The sequence below is a fragment of the Ictalurus punctatus genome, chromosome 3 (genome assembly GCF_001660625.3).
Source record: "Ictalurus punctatus breed USDA103 chromosome 3, Coco_2.0, whole genome shotgun sequence".
In the NCBI taxonomy this organism is placed as follows: domain Eukaryota; kingdom Metazoa; phylum Chordata; class Actinopteri; order Siluriformes; family Ictaluridae; genus Ictalurus; species Ictalurus punctatus.
The window spans coordinates 20,747,922-20,767,921 of record NC_030418.2 but is presented as its reverse complement, the minus strand read 5'-3'; the positions used below and the strand labels follow the sequence as shown (position 1 = coordinate 20,767,921).

General features: G+C 41.4%; 1 protein-coding gene across 1 annotated transcript in view; it reads left to right on the top strand.

Annotated features, from left to right (window-relative positions):
* fbxw4 (F-box and WD repeat domain containing 4) overlaps window positions 1-20,000 on the top strand; it is a 35,513-nt gene that overhangs the window by 15,494 nt on the left and 19 nt on the right. The window contains exons 5-9 of the mRNA XM_017464812.3: window positions 152-246; window positions 11,725-11,790; window positions 17,350-17,490; window positions 18,952-19,093; window positions 19,251-20,000. The exon at window positions 19,251-20,000 is cut by the window's right edge and continues 19 nt beyond it. Coding sequence (XP_017320301.1) covers window positions 152-246; window positions 11,725-11,790; window positions 17,350-17,490; window positions 18,952-19,093; window positions 19,251-19,385 — 579 coding nt within the window. The 3' untranslated portion in view covers window positions 19,386-20,000. The remainder of the gene's footprint in view (window positions 1-151; window positions 247-11,724; window positions 11,791-17,349; window positions 17,491-18,951; window positions 19,094-19,250) is intronic.

Genomic DNA, 20,000 nt, shown 5'->3' with positions numbered 1-20,000 from the left:
GGCAAAAAACAAAAATGGCATTTTTGGCAGCCAAAATTTTGGTGCATCCAGAGTCTGTACATCGCAGAAAACTAGAGGCACTAAGGATTTTATTTCATGTTTTGTTAAAGATGCATGACTCCAATGTTGTCTTGTTCTTTTTTGCTTTTAGCTGTGGACATTAAATCCAGACCAGCTGGGCAAATGTCTTCATATCATCCCTACTTATGACAGAGTGTGGTCAGTGGCCATCAGCCCCTCTCTCTGGTGAGTCCATGTTCTTGTTTTAACATTTCTGGTGGTGTTATTCTCTTCATTCTCTCAGATGCATGAGTTTTATTTGTGCTTAAGAGTTTGAGCAGCACTCGTGCGTCCATTATTAGTGGAAACAGAAAACGAGATTTTGTATTTAACATCACGGTTGGGGACATTTTGCTTATCATCATTACAAGAACTTGTTTGAGCTCAAATTTTCTATAAGCACATGGCTTGGACAGTAGTGCCAGCTGCAAATCACAGGTTTATGTTAACATGCTCATTCTAATGTGTTATCTTTTCTATAGTAACACCTTGTTCATAGGGATGTGTATATGCAATAAAAATGTGTTGTTATTTACTTGTTATGTTAATGAAGCTTTCTAAAAGAAGATGTTTATTACACATATGGAAGGCAGTATTACGGGTAGAGGACTGAAATGGTCAGAGGCAGGATGCACCAATGCAGGTGGCCAACCTTTTTTTTTTTTTTTTTTTTTTTTTTTTTTTTTTTTTTTCTTTTTTTTATAAATGTACTCTTCAATTTATTGCCATGCCGTTGCTTTGAAGTCAGTCAGCTAACACCTCTGAAATGCAGATGGAGAAGAATGGAATCCTGATCCTAAATTATTAGAAAGCAGAATTGTGCCCCCTCATGGTGTAGAACATGCAGATTTTTTTTTTTCATTGACTTGAACCTTGACCTTTGCTTTGCCATATCTGTTGAAGTATAAAGTAGCATACATTGAATTTTTGATATGGTAATTAGTCTCTGTTTTTCTTTTCTTTTCTTTTTTTTTATCTAAATGATCATTATTACATTTTATAAGATGTAGCCTTCTTTGAGACCATGAATAGGAATTACACAAATATGAACATATTTAGTCTATTCACCCAGTTACATCTAGCAAATCTGTTTTTTTTCTTAATGTGATGAGCTAGGTTAAAAAAAAAAGTGAGACAAAAGGCAATGAGGGACATGAAAGGGGGAAAAAACCGAGGCAGGATATAATGTCGAAGCAGGGTTGCCTTCACTTCTGTTGCCTTTGATTGCTCAGCCATGTATACACCCACACACTTAATGACACACAGCCGCATGAAGCTGTAACACTAGTACTGAGCCTCCACCTGCCTCTGCGTGTCAGGCAGCTGATCTATCAAGCGCATACAGTGGCTCTGTGCTGTTTTATCCATTCGGCTAAATTATTAAACCCTGGTGCCCTGACTGTTCATCCGCGAATTTAGATTTCTGAATAAGAAACGATTATCCACATCATTAATTCTCCAATTTGATGGCTGAAATAGCAGGCCTCTGAAACAGACTGCTGCACCCAAATAATAGACCAACTTCTTTTTAATACATTGACAGTGGGAGAAGTTAATTTAATGCTCTAAAAGGTGTCAACTAGTTTGGCTTCGAAACACTACACTATTTGTAGTATATTGGCAACTGTGAGGACGGCGAGGACTTGAATCAGTTGAATCATTTTTGATCGTTAGGATGTGCTCAATGTGCTTTGAAGGATAAAGTGAAACAAATCCTAAAGACATTGTAATGAATTTGATGAAAGTAGTCCAATCTGAGTTCTGCTATTAGTAGCTCTTGTAAGCCTTTTTACTTCTTAACATGTCACAATAACTGCAACACCTGTTTGATTTGTTATGATTACCTGTAATTGTTACCTGTAAGTTATAATCAAAGAGCCGAGATCTATCTTGGAATATCTTAAAGGTGGTAGTAGAGGGTTATGAAATGCCGGTTGTACAATGTGCGTTTTAATTTGGGAAGCCGGGTGACGAAGAGCCCCTTGTGTTGCAAATGTAATTGTTCCAGCTTCACGCCTGAGGTATCTAAAGGGCAGGGAGTGAGACAGGAGGCACAGAAAACGACAGCGTCCTAAAGAAAAGGAGAACAGGGGAAGAAGAGCATGAGAAAGAGAAGTGTGGGTGTGCTTTTGACACTGATGTGTTGTACATTTTATTGTATGCACCATGGGAAAAACAGCAGTAGTATAACGTAAATGTGATTGTACTATTCACTGTTCTTGTTGTCCTACTGTTACTCCTCTCTATTTTATTCTTTCTTTTTCTTTGGTCTCTTTCTACTTATTGGCTACCCTTCTGTCCATCTGTCTCTTCCACTCTCTCTCCCCTCCCACTCATGCTTTTTCTGGTCAGTTTTTCCACTGAACATCATCTCAAGGTTCATTACAGGGATATTGTGGCTGGAGAAAAATGCCAAGGTTGATTCTTCTATCTCATATCTCTTTGCTGTGAACATGATTGATCTCAGCAGTGTTCTGGCTACTCGTTTTTCCCAGGATTGCTTTTCACAGTTGAATTTGTAACCATGCTAGGCATGATTATAACACTCTTTTCTTCTTTTCTTTAACGAATCATCTGCTCAGAAACCCATCTTGTCTCTCAGTAGTTGTATTAGTCTTGCAAGTGACAATTTATGAAAGTGTTTGCAGTTAGTTGGACTGGACTGTTGCAAACTAGATGATTTCAGTAGTGGAATATAATATAACGTTTGTATCTGTGAATATAATATAACATTTTGTTGTATATATTACATTATAAAAACTGCATCTGAAAGTACTCTGACTTCCAGCGTTGCTCTTATTTCTCTTCATTGGCAAACCACTTTGCATGAAAGACACAGTGAACAAGCTGAAGAAAATGTGTCTGAACTCAAATCTGCTTAAATTATTTGTCATTTGTGGTCTTGATTCTTTAGGCTTGCCACCCTCGCCACCAGTGTATCTTGCAATTCGAGCAGTCTTAGTCATGTTAGGTCTTGGTCACCTTGGTCACTTAGTCTTAAAGCGGATTATTTTCCACTACTGCTGGTCTCTTTTATAATACAACCTCAAATAGCTTGTTCAGTTTGTTGAAAGCTGCTCTTTCAGGATTTCTAGTGGCTATAATTATAGTATAGTGCAATGGACAGTTTGCATAATCATTTTTTTAAAGGACTTGCACTGTAAAAATCCTTTCAAGTGAAAGTATCCTGAATTAATTTGTAATATTTCTCATTATTTAACTAAAGCTTGAAATTGTGGTGTTGTTCTCCTGGCAGATTTTGCTTGCTTTTAGAAATAAGTGCTTAAATAAGTTGAATTATTTGCCAATAGAACAAGACCACTTGAAATTAATCCTTTCAAAAAAATAGCTCTAGCCTTATATTTGTTTTATTGTAATATCATAAGAAGAAATAATAAGATAGTAATTATGCTTATGATATCATCCCCGTCATATATATATATATATATATATATATATATATATATATATATATATATATATATGTTTGTTTGTTTTTTTTGTTTTTTTGAAGGGCTCATTGCAATTAAAAAAGCATCTCTAAACAGAAATGCCATTATCATGCCATAAAACACTCTAATTTAATACTAGGTTTAATGTGATTTATATGGTTATATGACGCATAACTGGTGTTTATTCTTTCACACTAATGACTCATTTGGTTGGATAACACTAGCATAAGTGCAGTAAGGAAGGCAATATGGTAATAGACCTGACCTATTAATAACTTCTAGCCTTTTATAGGCCAGTGCGCCAACTGTTTTTTTCCTGTTTGATCGACCTGTTTTTCTCTTATTCTGTTTTCCTGGTGAATTATAAGGAAGCATTTGTGAGTGTGTGACTAATAGTCAGCTAAACTGTTTCCTGTAATGTCAAACATGTCAGACCCTTGCTAACAAGCTAGGGCTTGTAGACTCTAGAAGACTCCATCCAAGGGAATGTAACTCTAGCCGATGTGTGTACACTCAGCATGCCAAATCATTTGTTCTCCAGATACAAGGACTTTCATGTGTTTTATGCGAGTCTTCATACAAGCTAAAATTACATTCTAGTTCAAGTGACTGTGACAAATGTTAAGACATTAATAATTTTAATGTGCAAAATAAAGCTGATTTGCCCCGACATGTTACTCTTCTGGATTAAATTTTGCCATAAGCATCATACTTCTTAGATCATAGTATGATAGACCTGAAACTAGAGTAGTTTTGGGAAATCTGTCTTCAGTGATTTTTAAAAACCTTACTGTAATAATTATCAGAGCGTTTGTCTCTGAATTAATTAATAGTTTCTGTATGTTCATATATTATGTTTTGCCGGGGAAATGGTAGCGATTTCAGCACCATAGATACATGTGAGTGATCAAATACACTGCTTCCCTTGGTATAATGATGACAGGCATGGCTGTTGCTCCTAGATATTCTGACTGTAGCCAGTCAATGTTGTGTTCAGGAAGCATGTATACCTTCATGTGTGTATGTGAATGATTTCTCATAAGCTGTAGCACAAAGGTTGATGCATATGGTCATATGGTCCCCAGGAGTTGTGCTATAAGCACAATTGGTCGAGCCTGTGACAGTTGATCTGCATGTGTCAAAGAGCAGAGTAGACAATGCCTCAGCAGTTGTAGTGAGTCTACATTGATCAGACCATGGGAGATGAAGGGGGAGGGGGTGCAAGGCATCGAAGAGAGAAGCAACCCCAAGGAGAGGTGAGAAAGGGTCCTTTTTGGCAGAATCTGTTTTGTCTAGAGTTGGTCAAGCACAACTACAAAGATGTTGCAGGGGTACTGCCTTTGAAACGTTCCAAAGAAAATGATTGTTGGATAAACCGCCCCCAAATCGCCTCTCCCTGGCAAACGGAGGGAGCATGACCTCTGACCCTTCGTATCAAAGTACATGGAGACTCACCCCTCTATGCTGCCCCAACCCCACCCACCACAATTTCACCCCCATTGCTCCACCCCACTCAAACACAAAAAAAGAGAAAGAGGGGAAAAAAATCCTGAAACTTGCGTCTTCCATTCTTCCTTTCGTCTCTCTCTCTCTCTCCCTCTCTCTCTCACTTTCTCAAGTCTAGTAGAGCGAGCTGTGTCTTAGGAGTCAAGAATTCAATTAGTTTTTTACAAAAAAAAGCAAGTGAAAGAAGGGGGGAAAAGTCTGCAACAATAAAGCGATAACGGACAGAATGTGCGTTCCCACATGTTAAATACAGGGCGCTTACTACTGAAAGCACTGCATGGGAGCTATAGCCCCTGACTGCAGGTGGTGTCCTGAATAATTGCAGTCAATATGCCCCTTCTATGCAGGCTTCCCAGAAGCAGATCATTAGACACATGCCACATACAGGTGTTCCCTGGGTGCATTTGAGATGGAAACTTCTGGTACTCGCTAAAAAGCATTTTTCCCTTAGATGCTGTGTGGTGAGAATTTATACTCCTGTAGGTTCCTTTTTGCATATGGACTGCAGATATATACAGAAGCACAAACCTGCAGTAGGTTTTCTATTCCGAGCATTTGTAAATAAGTCATATCTGTAATGACGACAAAAGGGCCATATGTTCATTTGATCTGCTTTTTAATAGAATGGCAGAGTTGATTGACACAGAAAATTGATGTTCAGTTACTTACAGTTGCTTCATAATAGAACGCAAACAACGTGACTAAGCAGACATGATTCTTCCAGGGCTTCCTGCAGCTGCAAATGGGAAGAAACATTTAGAAAATGTGATTGTAAATTCCAGGAGGAAATAACAGCACAAACAAAAGTGGCTTGGTAATTCTTCCCAAGCACTGCAGACTTTTGCATTGCACCTTGCTTGTGTTGTAATAAGACATAATGAGTCTGGTGACTAATAGCCTGCAGCAATAACGACAGTGGGCTGCTGAGCTTCTCATGAATTTTCTGTTGTATTTTGTCCAAATTGATCTGGGGATGTTCCACCCAGCTAAGCAAAAGGCGGTGTGTGGAATGTTCCTCTGACCTCAGACACAGGGGACATGAACAGAAAGCCAAAAGGTCTGTGAACTCGGGTGTGAGTTGAAGTGGGGGGGGGGGGGGGGGGGGAGGGCGGAGGCACAGACACCGAGCGAGAGAGAGAGAGCGAGAGAGAGAGCGAGAGAGAGAAAGACCAAGGGAGACCTCTTCTATTGTCCTTTTCAGAGCGATATAAATACATCATAACCCTTTTCAATTCAAACATATTTAGGGGCCAAGATGAAAGCACTTTTACAAACTAGATACATCCCTTCTTACAAAGCCAGGGGTCAACCATAACAAATGAACAACCTCCTCCGGGCCCAAAGCTATCCCACTTAAAAGACATGCTGATGTGCTGGGCTTACACTTGCTGTGAACCCTCATTTGTACCCCCGTGTTACTCGCCATTCACAGGGTCTCATATATAATTTTAGATTATGTGTTTTTAAAAAGTATGTATTTTCCTTACTGAATCAAAATTGTAGAATTAAGTTGAAATAACCTACTATGAATAGTCTTCATATCAAACTAATTTGATATTAATCTGTTTTTTTCCTGCTAGTTGTTTAGTATATTCCGTACTTAAAATGTATGTTATTGTCAAGCTACACCCACCATACACTTTAACAGGAACATATAAACAATTGTGTGTTTATGCAGTTAACCCAGTCAACCAATCTTGTGGCCGCAGCGCAATGTATACATACTGTAAATCATGCAGACACAGTTAAAGTTCCCATCAAACATCAGAATGAAGAAAAAGTGTGATCTCTGTGATTTTAACCGTGGCATGTTTGTTGGTGCTTGAAGGGCTGGTTTGAGTATTTCAGAAACTGCTGATCTCCTGGGATTTTCACAAACAACAGTCTTTCGCACAGAGAGGTGCGAAAAACAAAAAACACTGAGTGAGCAACATTTCTGTGGGTGGAAACTACTTGTTTATTTGAGAGGGCAGAGGAAAATATCCAGATTGGTTCAAGCTCTCAGGAAGGATATATAATCACTCTTTACTGTGGTGAGCAGAAAAGCATCTCTGCATGCACAAAACATTAAACCTTGAGGTGGATGGGCTACAACAGCAGAAGACTACAGTGGGTTCCACTCCTGACAGCCAAGAACAGGAATCTGAGGCTGTCATGGGCACAGACTCACACAAACTGGATCATGTTTGGGATTGCCTCGCACCTCCAGGGTTGGTGGTTTGAATCCCGCCTCCGCCCTATGTGCACTAAGTTTGCATGACCTCCCCGTGGTTTGGGGTTTCCTTCCAAAGACATGGGTTTTAGGCTGTTTGGAATTTCCAAATTGTCCAGGTGTGTCAGGGCCTGTTCACACCGGGACGTTTTTCACAGCCCATTAAACTGTCTGTTTTTCACCGCGTTTTTTTTTGGTGAAAAGCAGAAATACCCCGGTACACAAGGTGGCGCTGCACAACTTTCCTTTTCTGACACTCGTTTATCACTGAGAAGAAGAAGAGAGCCAGTATTTACTTCTTTGAGATGTTCACACACTTTTTGCAAACTGGTTAAAGCACGTATGCACTTTTGTGAAATGTAAGGTATTTGGTTATTTGGCCATCGCATTAAATACTTCTTTAAAGCTAAATCCTTAAAGTTATTATTTAAAAAAAATAAATAAATAAAAATTTAATCTATTTTTGGGAGGGGGTGGGTATAAAGCAACTATGGTTGTGCCCAAAAATGTTAATGTTCCTGCAGATTGATTTTTTTTGTGGTCAATATGTTAATACAAAGACGCAATAATGGGGCACTTAACTATTTGAATAAGAGGTCAAGAATACTTATATACATATATATGCCAGGTGGAAAATAAATACAATGGGACTATCAATCAGCCCTGAGATGGATTGGCACCTTGTCCAGGGTGTACCCCGCCTTGTGCCCGATGCTCCCTGGGATAGGCTCCAAGTTTCCCCGTGACCCTGAAGGAAGGATAAGTGGTATAGAAGATGGATGGATGAATGGGACTATCAATCAGCTGATTATTGTTTGCAGGGAAGAGACAAAGAAACAAACAATGCTATTTAGTGCAGAAAACAACAATGAAAGAATTAAATGAATCATTTAGAATATCCATCCATCCATCCATCCATCTTCTTCCGCTTACTCCTTTTCAGGGTCATTTAGAATGTATACTTGCATTTTAAAATAGCCACAACATAATAAATACACTTATATAGTATTTAGTGTGTAGTTTTGAATCTGGTGATTTCAGAGTGCATCTTCTTTGTGTGTAGGCAGAAGGATTTATTAGCAGTGAGCATTTTATTTCAGGTATGTCACTTATGCACTCACTAAAATGGTGGGTGCTGGCTTGTACGTCTTCTTTTTTGGATTCCTCTTCATCGGTAAGACAGCTTTGTACTTGAGCACTATCAAGTCGTACTTTTATGTAACTTCAGCAGCTCTGGGCATGTGAACAAAAGCGCGAATCTCATTGGTCGGACAGTTTTTTGACGCGGTACGTCAAAATAAAAACCCACCCCACAACGTTAAAAAAATTTGACGCTTTGATGCCATGCGTTTTACAACTTGGTGTGAACACTTCCATTGACAGTCATTGGGGCTTTAAACAGACCGCTTTCGCTCTGCGAAAATTGTACCTGTGTACATTCACCCATTCACACACACACACACTCACACACCAATGGTAGCAGAGGTGCCATGCAAGGCGCTAACTTGCCATCGGGAGCAACTTGGGGTTTAGTGTCTTGCCCAAGGACACTTCGGTAATGTGGAGTCATGTGGGCCGGGAATCGAACCGACAACCCTACTTTAGTGGACAACCCGCTCTACCACCTGAGTCACAGCCGCCCCACACAACATGTGTGTTTAAATGTGGGGGTATGTCCTCCCCTTGTGCCCTGAGTTCCCTGGGATAGGCTCCAGGCTCCCCCATAAACCTGTGATAAGCGGTATGGAAAATGGATAGATAATTCCATACTGATCCCATTTATCAAGAGAGTATCAGCCCCAAAACTAATAATCAGTTTCAGATCGGCGTGCCCCTAACTACTAATGTCAGTATAGTGTCGTGTAAAAGACATATCAAGACATTTCTTTACAAAAATAAATAAATAAAATCATAGCTTCTTCATAGCATGTATCTTCTACTGGATGAGATAATATAGTAGCCAGCAAAAAAGGCCACATATCCATATACATTACCATTAAGGTCATGTCAAAAAAATAATTTGCCTGTACAGTAAACTTTATTTTTTAGATTACAAAATGACTTATTTAATTCAGAAATCCTTGAGTTGACCAGCCTTGGAGCTTCTATTTTACACAGTGAAACATTTTTATACTGTCTGCTTTTGCAATAATCTTGACCTGGTATGTGGAGTTGGTTATGTTGCTTTGACCCTAACAATGTTATTACTGTTGTAGTTCTTCTCTCAGCAGGGGCTGGATTAAAGTTTGTGTGACCCCAGCACTAATTTCATGCTACACAGTTCCACGAATAATGATGTCAGCTGATTAGGTTACCAAAATGGTTGTGTTAGCAGTGAACCCCTGACATGTTCTAATGATCCTGAGGGGCACTGTGTTTGTTGCGTTAGGGGAGTAGTTAGGGTTTGCAGGTTGTTCGGAGGGGGCACCGCGGGCCATGGTGGTGTTGTTGACTGCGCTGATTCAGTCCTTGATTCAAAGGCGCACGGGCAGTTATGAGGTCAAAGTGGGTTTGTGGGGGGGATGTTGGGCGAGATAGAGGCTTTGACCTTTTACAGCTATAATATCACTAGGACAAGTTTTCATATCAATCAGAAGTCTGGAGGACAAAACTGTATTTAATTGTAGTGTTGTGTTTTTGCCTCATTCATTATCTCTTGTGGGGTTTTTTTTTTCTCTACAGTCAGACGCAGTGAGGGATGAGTAATTGAAGTAATAGAGAGTAATAAGGGCTGGGAAGAGAGAGCTTGGCTTTGCCCCTATTGTATCTTGTGTCACACAGGTTCAGAGGTCATGCAGCCTGCATATTCTATTAGGACACACAGCCTTCACTGGGGCAAATGAGTTTACCCAACAGTAATTAAAATGCCAGCACTGGCCCAGCAAGCTGAATATGGTTGATGGGCCACTGCTAACTGGGTTGACAGCTGCCATGGCTGTCTTTGCCAATAGACTCGGGCCCTCACTGAAGAAACTAGCCAAAGCCATCAGAAGCAGGAACGCCTGTTCCCTCTCTTCAACTAGCTGTGTCTATTTTTCCTCCCATACATGTCTGTCATATTGTGTTATTGATTATCTATATATCATTCGGAACGTGTGATATTTCTTTTACACAGGTTACCCAATTATGTGTCTTTAAGAAAAGTGTTCTTTATTATTATTAGCTTACCTGGTACGTCTCACAAAAAAATCTGAAAAATAAAAATGTTTCAGACTGCTCTTCTTTCTGTTAACAGGTTATTGGCCTTGTCTTACTATGACCTTGGTGTAAAAGGTGCCCTTCAAATCCTGAATAATCTCTCTCTCTCTCTCTCTCTCTCTCTCTCTCTCTCTCTCTCTCTATTTCTCTATTTCTTCAAATCTTACAGGCTGTGGTTTAGGGTCACTGTCCCTTATTCTGTTTTTGTGCTCGGGGTTTAGAGTTGGACCCCAGGCTCTAGAGAGCTTATTCACACAGGCTGGCTGTTAATTTGAGGCCACACTGGTATTCCATTGTGGAGTCCGTTTTGTGTGTGTGTGTGTGTGTGTGTGTGTGTGTGTGTGTGTGTGTGTGTGTGTGTGTGTGTGTGTGTGTGTTGGGGGCGGTGAGCCCACTGCTCGGGTGTTCTCTGGAGGTATGAAAGTATGTTAAAGAAAGAGTGAGAGTTTCAGTAAGCAGCTTTGGGATTCATTGTGTGCAGCATGCTTTCAAATCTTTGTGGCCTCTCAAATCTGACACACTATTAGTCAAAATCTATATTTGAATTGAATTTAGGCTCACACAGACCCATGCATGTGAACACACATGTGAACTGTGCGGTGTCTAAGAAGTCAGTTGGGTTATGGGGGAAGAATTCATCCCAGCAGGACGTTGTAGGAATACCTGGGCGCTAAAGCCACCACATTCTTGGCCGCTCAGTAGTGTGGGAGTCCTATTGTGCGCCTCACCTCCACACACAATGCAGGGAGCGGTGGAGGCCTGGAGCCTCACCTGCCAATCCCAGCTGTCCAGGAGGGCTCTAATCCCTAACTATCAAGCAGGTCAAAACCATGGCACACACACACACACACATGCACTCACACCCTCCTCCCTACCTGTTCCAACTAATTTCAACCTGTCATCCAAATCAAAGGGGGTACCAAAGTGTTTTTGTTTCTCTTACTTAGCCACCCCCTAACAGCTTGCTGAAAGAATGCACATCTTTGAACAAAGTCAACTGTCTTACCTTACCGCTCAGCTTTTCTTGCAGTATTCTGACTTGTTGTTTGCTTGTTAAAGGTTTTATCAGTTGTGTACTGGCACGAATAGATGATAAAGTAGAGATGCTCAAAGCTCTTAATCACAAAAATATAATTGTATAAATGCACTATATTTCTAATAGCCTATCCGCTATTATCACTTCTGAGCTAATGACGGATTTTGCTTGATACGTATTTTGCTAGATATGTGACTGGCTGTTAATATGGCTAATATTTATTTGTTACTAAACAATTGTTTATGTATCTCTCTCAACAGTACCTTCGTGACTGGAGCAGCATGCTGTGAAAACTTTGCTCCTCTTCGGATATGGGACACAGAAAGGTAGCGGACACCTCAACACTCCATTCTCGTCATCTAACCTGTTAGTTTTTGGTCATATTTGTTCATATATTTCTGTTAAAACTTCTGTCTTTCTGTTCTTCTTGAATATGTTGTGCATCGTATTTCCTAGAGTTGCAGCCTGACAAAATCACTGACAAGTGCTGTTCAGTCTCAACACCCTTTACTATTTGTCAGTATAATTAATAACACATAAACGTATGATAATAATAGTTGTTGTTCATAAGCTTCTGAGCTTTTCGAGAAGTTCAAAGCTGACTTCAAAATTCCTATCATGAAAGGCCTGGCTTAAACCTGATCCAACCTGACTGGCTTCTGTAATTCCCCTGCTTTACCTGCAGAATTCAGCCTGCTTGCACATTGTCAGTCCAGGGGAGGAAAAATTAAGAAGGGTGGAAAAAATGGTAGGTTCCGGCACCAAATGACAAGGAAATTCGAGAAAGATTGCTGGGAAGGAGGAGGGGCGATTCACCATGTATATCCCTGGGAATCACATTTTACAAAAGCGGAGGAGAAATAGAAAATTTGCTCAGGATTTAGATGGGCAAAGGCTGGGGCTGGGGTTTGATCTGTGAAGTATGGATGCGTAGTGTCAGGCTGATGGGTCTGTGTACAGGCAGATTTGACTTGTGAATTATGGGAGCTGAAAGTCAGCTTGTACAGTACATCACTGCTACGGAATCTATAGTCGCAGACCGAGAGGTGGCAGCCGTACTGGCAAAATGATAAACATGCGTCCATGCGTTGTTGTTGTTGTTGTTGTTGTTGGTATTTTCCTTTTTCATTTGTTTGAATAGAACTGAAGGGGTTTTTCTTAGAATGTACATTTTATTGTAGTTTCTATTGTGAAACATTCAATACAATTTTATTTGTATAGCGCTTTTAACAATGGACATTGTCCCAAAGTAGCCTTACAGAAATATATAAATTGATCCTTAATGAGCAAGGCAGAGGCGACGGTGGAAAGGAAAAACTCCTGAGACGATATGAGGGAGAAACCTTGAGAGGAACCGGACTCAAAAGGGAACCCATCCTCATCTGGGTGATACCGGGTAGTGCGATTATAAATAAAGGAATCCCTTCTATAAATGTCCTAATACTACATGGTCAAATAGTTCAGTTGTGTATCAGGAAAATTCATTACAGTTTTTACATGCAGTCTGTTTTGTTGAACTTGAGACCATGTTGAACAATGTTGAAACATGGTCTCAGTAGCATCGGATGACCTGCCTCACAATGTCGTATTCTCTATCCTCTCATCTTTGTGCTGCGACATTCGGGTTAGATGTGTCCTGTCCTAATGTGTTCCTGTCTGGTAATCAGGTGCACCTTGTGCGGAGCACAAAGCCTCCAGTCACAGAGGGTCGAGAAAACAGCCATGAGCGAAGGGGCGGTGGAATGGGGGCTGTGTGTGCGTGTGTGTCCCTTTTTTTTCTTTTAACGTTTCCCAGACAGACCACCAGCATATTCTTCAGACAGCCACTACCAAGATGAGATAACACATTAGGATGGCAACAATATCGGTGATAAAGGCAGATATCAGATCATAAACACTATTACAGTGTTGGGATCAACACATGTAGTGATGATTATTGAAACAACACCGTTGTTTTCTGCTGTATTTATCATTTCTTTAGAATCTCATTCAAAAAAACAAACAAAAAAACTACTTACTATGAGCAGCACTTGTTTTTAAGTGCATAGTGCTTCATTCCCAAAAAGCCTGCATGCTTTTTTTACTCGCTTTAAATAATCAAAGTGTTTTGCGGCAGTCATGTTTGCAGGGCAATTAGAATGATGAGAGATCTTGTATTCCCATCTTTTGTTTATCTGGTTACCTCAAGAACCACTTTAAGTATAATGACAAGTGTCCCTGACATTTTTCACAAAAGATGGGGGCACCTTTTTGAACACTGCATGTTGACTGGAAAGGAGAATAATACAGGAGACATGTACAGGCCAAGATCTCTCACACCCTCATGTCTCAGCAGCGCAGCTGACCAGCTGGTGGGGAAACCGACTGAGGAGTCATGACAGACTGAGAGAGCAACATGCAGCATTCAGATGGCAGAGAATGTTGTGCAATCAGTTACTTTACTGTTGACCTTTTATTTGTCTTTTCAAAAGAAATGAACAAATACATGGAGTCGAGGTGTTTCCATACAAAAAATGAAATGACCAGAAACAATGCTAAATTTGAAAATTAATGTGAAAAAGAAATGAGGTGTTTTATTTTTCCTGACCCTCAAATTGGTGACCACACTTGATCAGAAATGTTTTTTTTTACGGTTCATGTTCTTCTTAGTTGTTTGTATGGTCTAGAGGTCTTGTGATCACCACAAGTGAGAGTCCCACACAAGTGGGACAAGCTTTAAAAGCACCCCTAACTTTTCATGAGGCCGTCGGTCATGGATAAACAGAGAGAAAAGCCATCAAAGAACCATACAATTGCGCTGAAATTCCTTGCATTCTTCCCTGAAAGAGAGGGTTAAATGTCTGGATCTGGCAGGAGCTGTGTTTTACAAATTGCAATCTCATTGTTTTTTAAGAGAACGCGTGTGACATTTAAAAGTCTCCATTGTCCAACCCCCTGACATTCCATGCTGGGCTTTTTTTTTTTTTTTTTTCTTTTCCTTCTTTTCGTTCTTTCTTGGCTTGCGGTTATTTCAACTCTCAGCTGAATTGGTTGACGAGCAGACGGTGCAATACTATTTCTGTTTGTTTTAGGCACTGAAAACCCCAGCAGGGTTCTTTAGGTACCTGTCTCGCATCCTTTCAGGGCACTGACTGTTTCCCATAGCTTCCCTGTGCCAGTTTACCCTCTATACTTAACCTTACAAGAGCGTCAATGGAAAATTACCTTTTCTGTGGCTCCGAAAGCCAAAGAAATGCCCTTAGCCTCTCCCTTTTTAAAAACCATCAATTCATTAAAGGTCCCTTTCATAAGGTGTGTGTGTGTGTGTGTGTGTGTGTGTGTGGCCCAAATGGCTACAGAGAAAGTAAGGACTGCTGAAGAAACCAGCCCCTTCATTTTGCTTCATTGCTCTGAGACCATAACTCACAACTAATCACTAACATATGTCATTCTTTATAGCCCAGAATTATTATTTAACAGCTTTTCAACCATATCAGGACATAAAAATGGATGGACTGCTTACCAGCTTGTTTTATTACACTTTTCTGGAAAGGTCCGGAAATGCATAGCATTAATGCACATCAGAAGAATTACTGGGTTAAAAAAGATCCATACGTTTTACAAATATATTAGTCCCTTATACTAAAATATAGGCCAGAATCTGTGCTTTGCAGCTCTGACTTAAATGTATCCAGGGGTCAAAGAGGATTAGGGTGAGGTCAGGAGCCTCCAAGGAGTGATTTAAAAGAGCCTAGAGTATAAAGCATTTTCCCTCTAGTTTGTCTTGCTGCATTTGTTGGTAATTTCGTCTGTGATCACTTTAACAGGTTGCACATCTCAAATGCCCGTAACTGGTCTACGTTTGACCTCTTAACTCCCCCACATGTTTGGGCGTTAGACATCTCCCTCAGCAAGCAGCACAAAGCAGCAAAATAAGACATGATAAAGTCTTAATCCTTTCTGCTATTTGGTTCTGCTTTTTCAGAGAAGCCGCATGTCTTTGCACACTCTAGGTCTGAAAGTGCACGAGGGAAAGAAGACTACTCTGTGTTATTCCACCCTCGAATGTATAATAGTAAAACCCGCCATTGTGTGTGGTCTGGTATCATCTCTGATTCTGTTGACGTTCTGTAGACCCTCTGTAATACAAACGAGTACCATTTACTCCAGAGGTTTCCATCATGTATCGGTTATCTTTTTAAAATAACTATCAAATATGAGCAGTCTTGCTACTATACAGCAGAATTAGTTTGACCTGTGCTTTTCAACACGTGCAAGCCCTTCTTTCATAATCAAAAGCACCCGTTTAGTCAAATTCCCATTCTCCCTTGTCATCATCAAGGACAGGTATAGTTTCACCTGACATTTCCAGAGCTCTAAGAGCTTGCCCGGCATACTTTGTGATGCTGTCAGATCAGACACTGGGCCGGCTGTGGAGAGAACAAGGTTGGCCGCCATGCAGATGCAGCAATTTGAAAGATTACACGGTTATCCTCCATCCTGTAATCTTCATAGGTCCTCTAAAGGAACAAAAAAAAAAAACACGGCACACATAAAACCTGTGACCTAACAATTTAAGAATCCTGGTGTTTGCTCCTCTGCATGGAACAGTGCTATTACTGGCTTTAAAATCAGAGCACAGATGTGAGGACTTCTTTTACGATGCTTGTTTTTCTCGCCTCACGCTTTGACATTTGCAGAGGGCCAGGCAGTCACCGGTTGTGCCGTATTGACATGAGTTTACACATTATTCCTAACCAGTCCATAAAACCATGTGAGGCGAAGCACTGTAATGAGTTGTTTTTTTGTCAAGACCAATTGACTGTTTCCATTGTTCAGTACTCTATCTACAACTGTAGGTAGTCGATAAGCTGCTGTTTTAGCAGTAAGGGGTAAATGATGAGTTCTTGCTTAACATAGACACCCATGGGCCAAAGGGGCAGTTTGTCTGTTAGGCCCACCAGGGGTATTGCCTTTAGTTCTGGAGGCCTATCTTTTAAAAAGGCTGTGTCTAATAAGACCCCCCCATTGTCCCCTGGAGCGAAGGTTGGGGATTACCAGTCTGCCTTTGGTGAACAAACTCACAGGAGACCCCAAGCGTGGGGGGTGGTCGCTATGGCCATTGGATTCCTCTAAATAGTTGCTAGGGACCAGGTATCAAAGGTCCACAAGTCGCACACAGTCACGGTCATGAAGGGAATTAAACAGCAACAATGAAATTGTTATTCTACAATAATCTGGCTTCTGCGGTGTGGGTCGGGGAGGCGAGGAGGGCGCAGCAGGCCTGTTCAGCCTGTGATCATAGGAGCGTGGTGCTAACATGGGCATCTCCCCCAACCAACTCCCCACCCCACCCCCCTTATCTCTCCTTCTCCTCCTCAGACCCTCTCTTCTCTCTGTCCTCCTTTTTTGCTCCCATACACATCTAAGAATAGAGCCCAGCACTGGTCGTAATCTGCTTTCTCAGCCCATTCAGCTAGGTGTTTACTTTTTTTTCCCTCCATCTCCTAGAATTTTAGTTATCCTTTGTGTGGTCTATGAATGATGGGAATATAGTGGGATTTAGAGGTAATTAACTGGGCAAATTAAGGCATTTGGTCTGAAATGACAACTGATGGATTGGTCACACTAACATACCAACTGAGACTTAAGACCTTGAGACTACCTTATGAGTGCATCTAATATGTTGAACAAGCACTGAGGTGTTAAATAACCTTTCTTTCCAATCCATGCTTTTTAAACAACTTGTTTTTGGCCTAGAGCAAGCACACTGGATTTACTCTTCTGTGTCAACTTTGAAGCCACTCCCTGTAATTTTTTTGATGCCTGCAATTTCTTTCATGATGTTTGATGAGGAGCAGTCTATAACTTGTGTTGTATCGTGTCTTCTCCTCGCTCTCCCACAGGTGTGACTTGGTGACGTGTCTTGGCACAAATTTCCGCAGAGGCGCAGGTGTGTTGGATATTGTGTACGAGTCTCCCTTCCAGCTCCTCACCTGTGGATATGACACCTTCATCCGCTACTGGGATCTGCGTGTCTGCTCCAGGTACGTGAGGTGGGAGGAGAAGGGGGATCTCCCCTGTCCTGAAAGCAGAGTGGTGTCAGTGTATCATTCATTGTATAACATTTTGTATGGCAGAATGCTAAGCGCTACTTCTCATGCGCTGCATGGCTGATGCGCAGATTGAATTGGACTTGGAGTGAATTGTGCCGTCAGCAGAACCCGGCTTGTCTGCACAGAGTAATAAAGTTAGTTAGTGAATCTCTCTCTGAGAGCTTGTGAGGAAGATTAGTGTTCTCAGTTAATCTAATAAGCCCTCCTGTGCATGGAGCACCATTTAGACAAAAAAGGAGCCAAGCCTGAGACTCCTCTTGGCTCGGCGGACGCCATTGTTCCTGCGGGCTGCTGAAAGGGACCCCCTCTTTAAGAGGGGCTCTCACTGTAGGACTCTGACCCACCCAGGTCTGCACCACTCGGTGGCCATATTGATGTGGTGCTGTGCATCTCCAGGGCAACGGGGCGAGCTCGAGGGATCAGTGAGCCGCTTGTGAGGCAGACTGGGCCCCTATGTCGGGCCATGGTGGGGACACACCCACACATATGGGCAGTCATGTAACACAAATCAGAGGTGATTGAAAGAGGCCCTGGAGAGTTCAGGGAGGCGCAAATGTCCCCTCTTAAGATATCAATAATTCACAGTGTGACCAGTCAGGGGCCAGTATGTGGCCAGTCCTCTGACAGAGTGAGTAGTCATGTGAAAGTTGTTCTCATTACTAGAAAGGGGATAGTTAATACACACTGTGTGAAATGCTAGTGGCAGGTGTGAGTGTGAAACGAATAGTGACAACCATTGTCACTGTCATTACACTAATTGTTTTTTTTTTTCCCCTGACCAAAAAAAAAAAAAAAACTTCTTCACTCCTACTTGCTTCTGTCCATTTACATTTATAGCCTTTGGCAGACACTTCTATTATCCAAAGCAGCTGTATACTCAAGGGGCTATAAACTTGAGGTTGTGGTTTCCTCTATTGAAACTATGGTCAGAGTGTTCGTATTTGTTTACATCACAGGAAGACGAGGTTGAGAGACATTCGAATGATTTGCACTAAAAGTGTATGCATGTGTGTGCAAGCGTGAGATCTGGAGAGAGTCCAGACATCTCATCCCATGTGGTCCTCCTGCCCTGAGGTCTGTTGCACACACCAGTCACAGTCATTTCCCATGATTTATTCATCAACACCATTAATGGAAAATTGATCTTGATCGGGTTAGCACATCTCACTTATTTCCTCAGCTGGCACTTTTAGGTAGACAAGTTTAACCCAGTTGTCCTTAAGGTGCGCAAGGAAGCAGTCAGAGTGCTTTAGGTCCTGCACTGAGGAAATGGCGAAGTGTGATATGAACTGTAGTGACAGTCAGTGTAGAGTTTAACGTGTATCGAAATGTTATTACTTATCATTTAGCAGAACTTGACAAGTAAACATAGAAAACCGATCTTGTCAACAGGAAGAGTGTGATGGAGTGGGAGGAGCCTCATGACAATGCACTTTACTGTATGAAGACCGATAATAATTATATGATCGCCAGCGGTTCCTCCTACTATGGAGTAGTGCGTCTGTGGGACAAACGGCAAACCCGCTGTTTACAGGTGAGTGCTTGTGTGTGTGTGTGTGTGTGTGTGTGTGTGTGTGTGTGTGTGTGTGTTTCACGCTTTTATTTACTTTGTATATATGTAGTGAAATGTGATGCGTGTAGTGCTTCTGTTCAGCCGTGTTGTTTATGTCCCATTGTGTTTAACTTTCCAGATGTTCCAGCTCGCCTCCACCACCAGTAGCCCAGTATACAGCCTGTGCTTCAATGCCACACACCTGTACGCTGCCCTCGACTCAGCCCTTTACTCACTGGACTTTAGAACCCCAGGGCCCAGGCCCAAGAGATAAAACAGCTCACTCACAGCACACACACACACACACACACACACACACACACACACACACACACACACACACACACAGTTACACGTGCCTTGGCATTTAAGTCCACATTACACAACTTCAACACCTTTTCCCTCCAGCTCTGACATCGAGCCTTTGACCTTTTACCCTTCCAAAACCTCAGCTTAGAACTTCAGGAACCCAATTAAAATATCTGTACCCAGTGTGGCCTTGGATTGGTGCCACAGATAGTAGCAGATAGTTGTCATTTCTTCACTAATCTGTGTCACTGGCTGTTGAGAGGAGCAGAGGGAGCAGGGTTCATGACCTTCTGTGACCTGAGCTTTAACGGATTTAACACATTGCCAGCGACCTGTGGGATTATAAAACAAACACTGCTCAGAGCTGCCTGAACACTCCATGGGTATTTATGCTGAAGGGTATACAGTACAATAACATTTTTTTCAGCTGTTCATTTTTTCCTCAAAAAAAAAAAATTTTAAATGGGTTGACTTGGCTTTGTGATTTTTTTTTTTTCCTGTTCACAGTTAAAAGATGTTGTGAAGGTGTTGCTTTTATTCAGCACTTGTTCTGTATAGATGCCACTTTAGGCAAATAAAG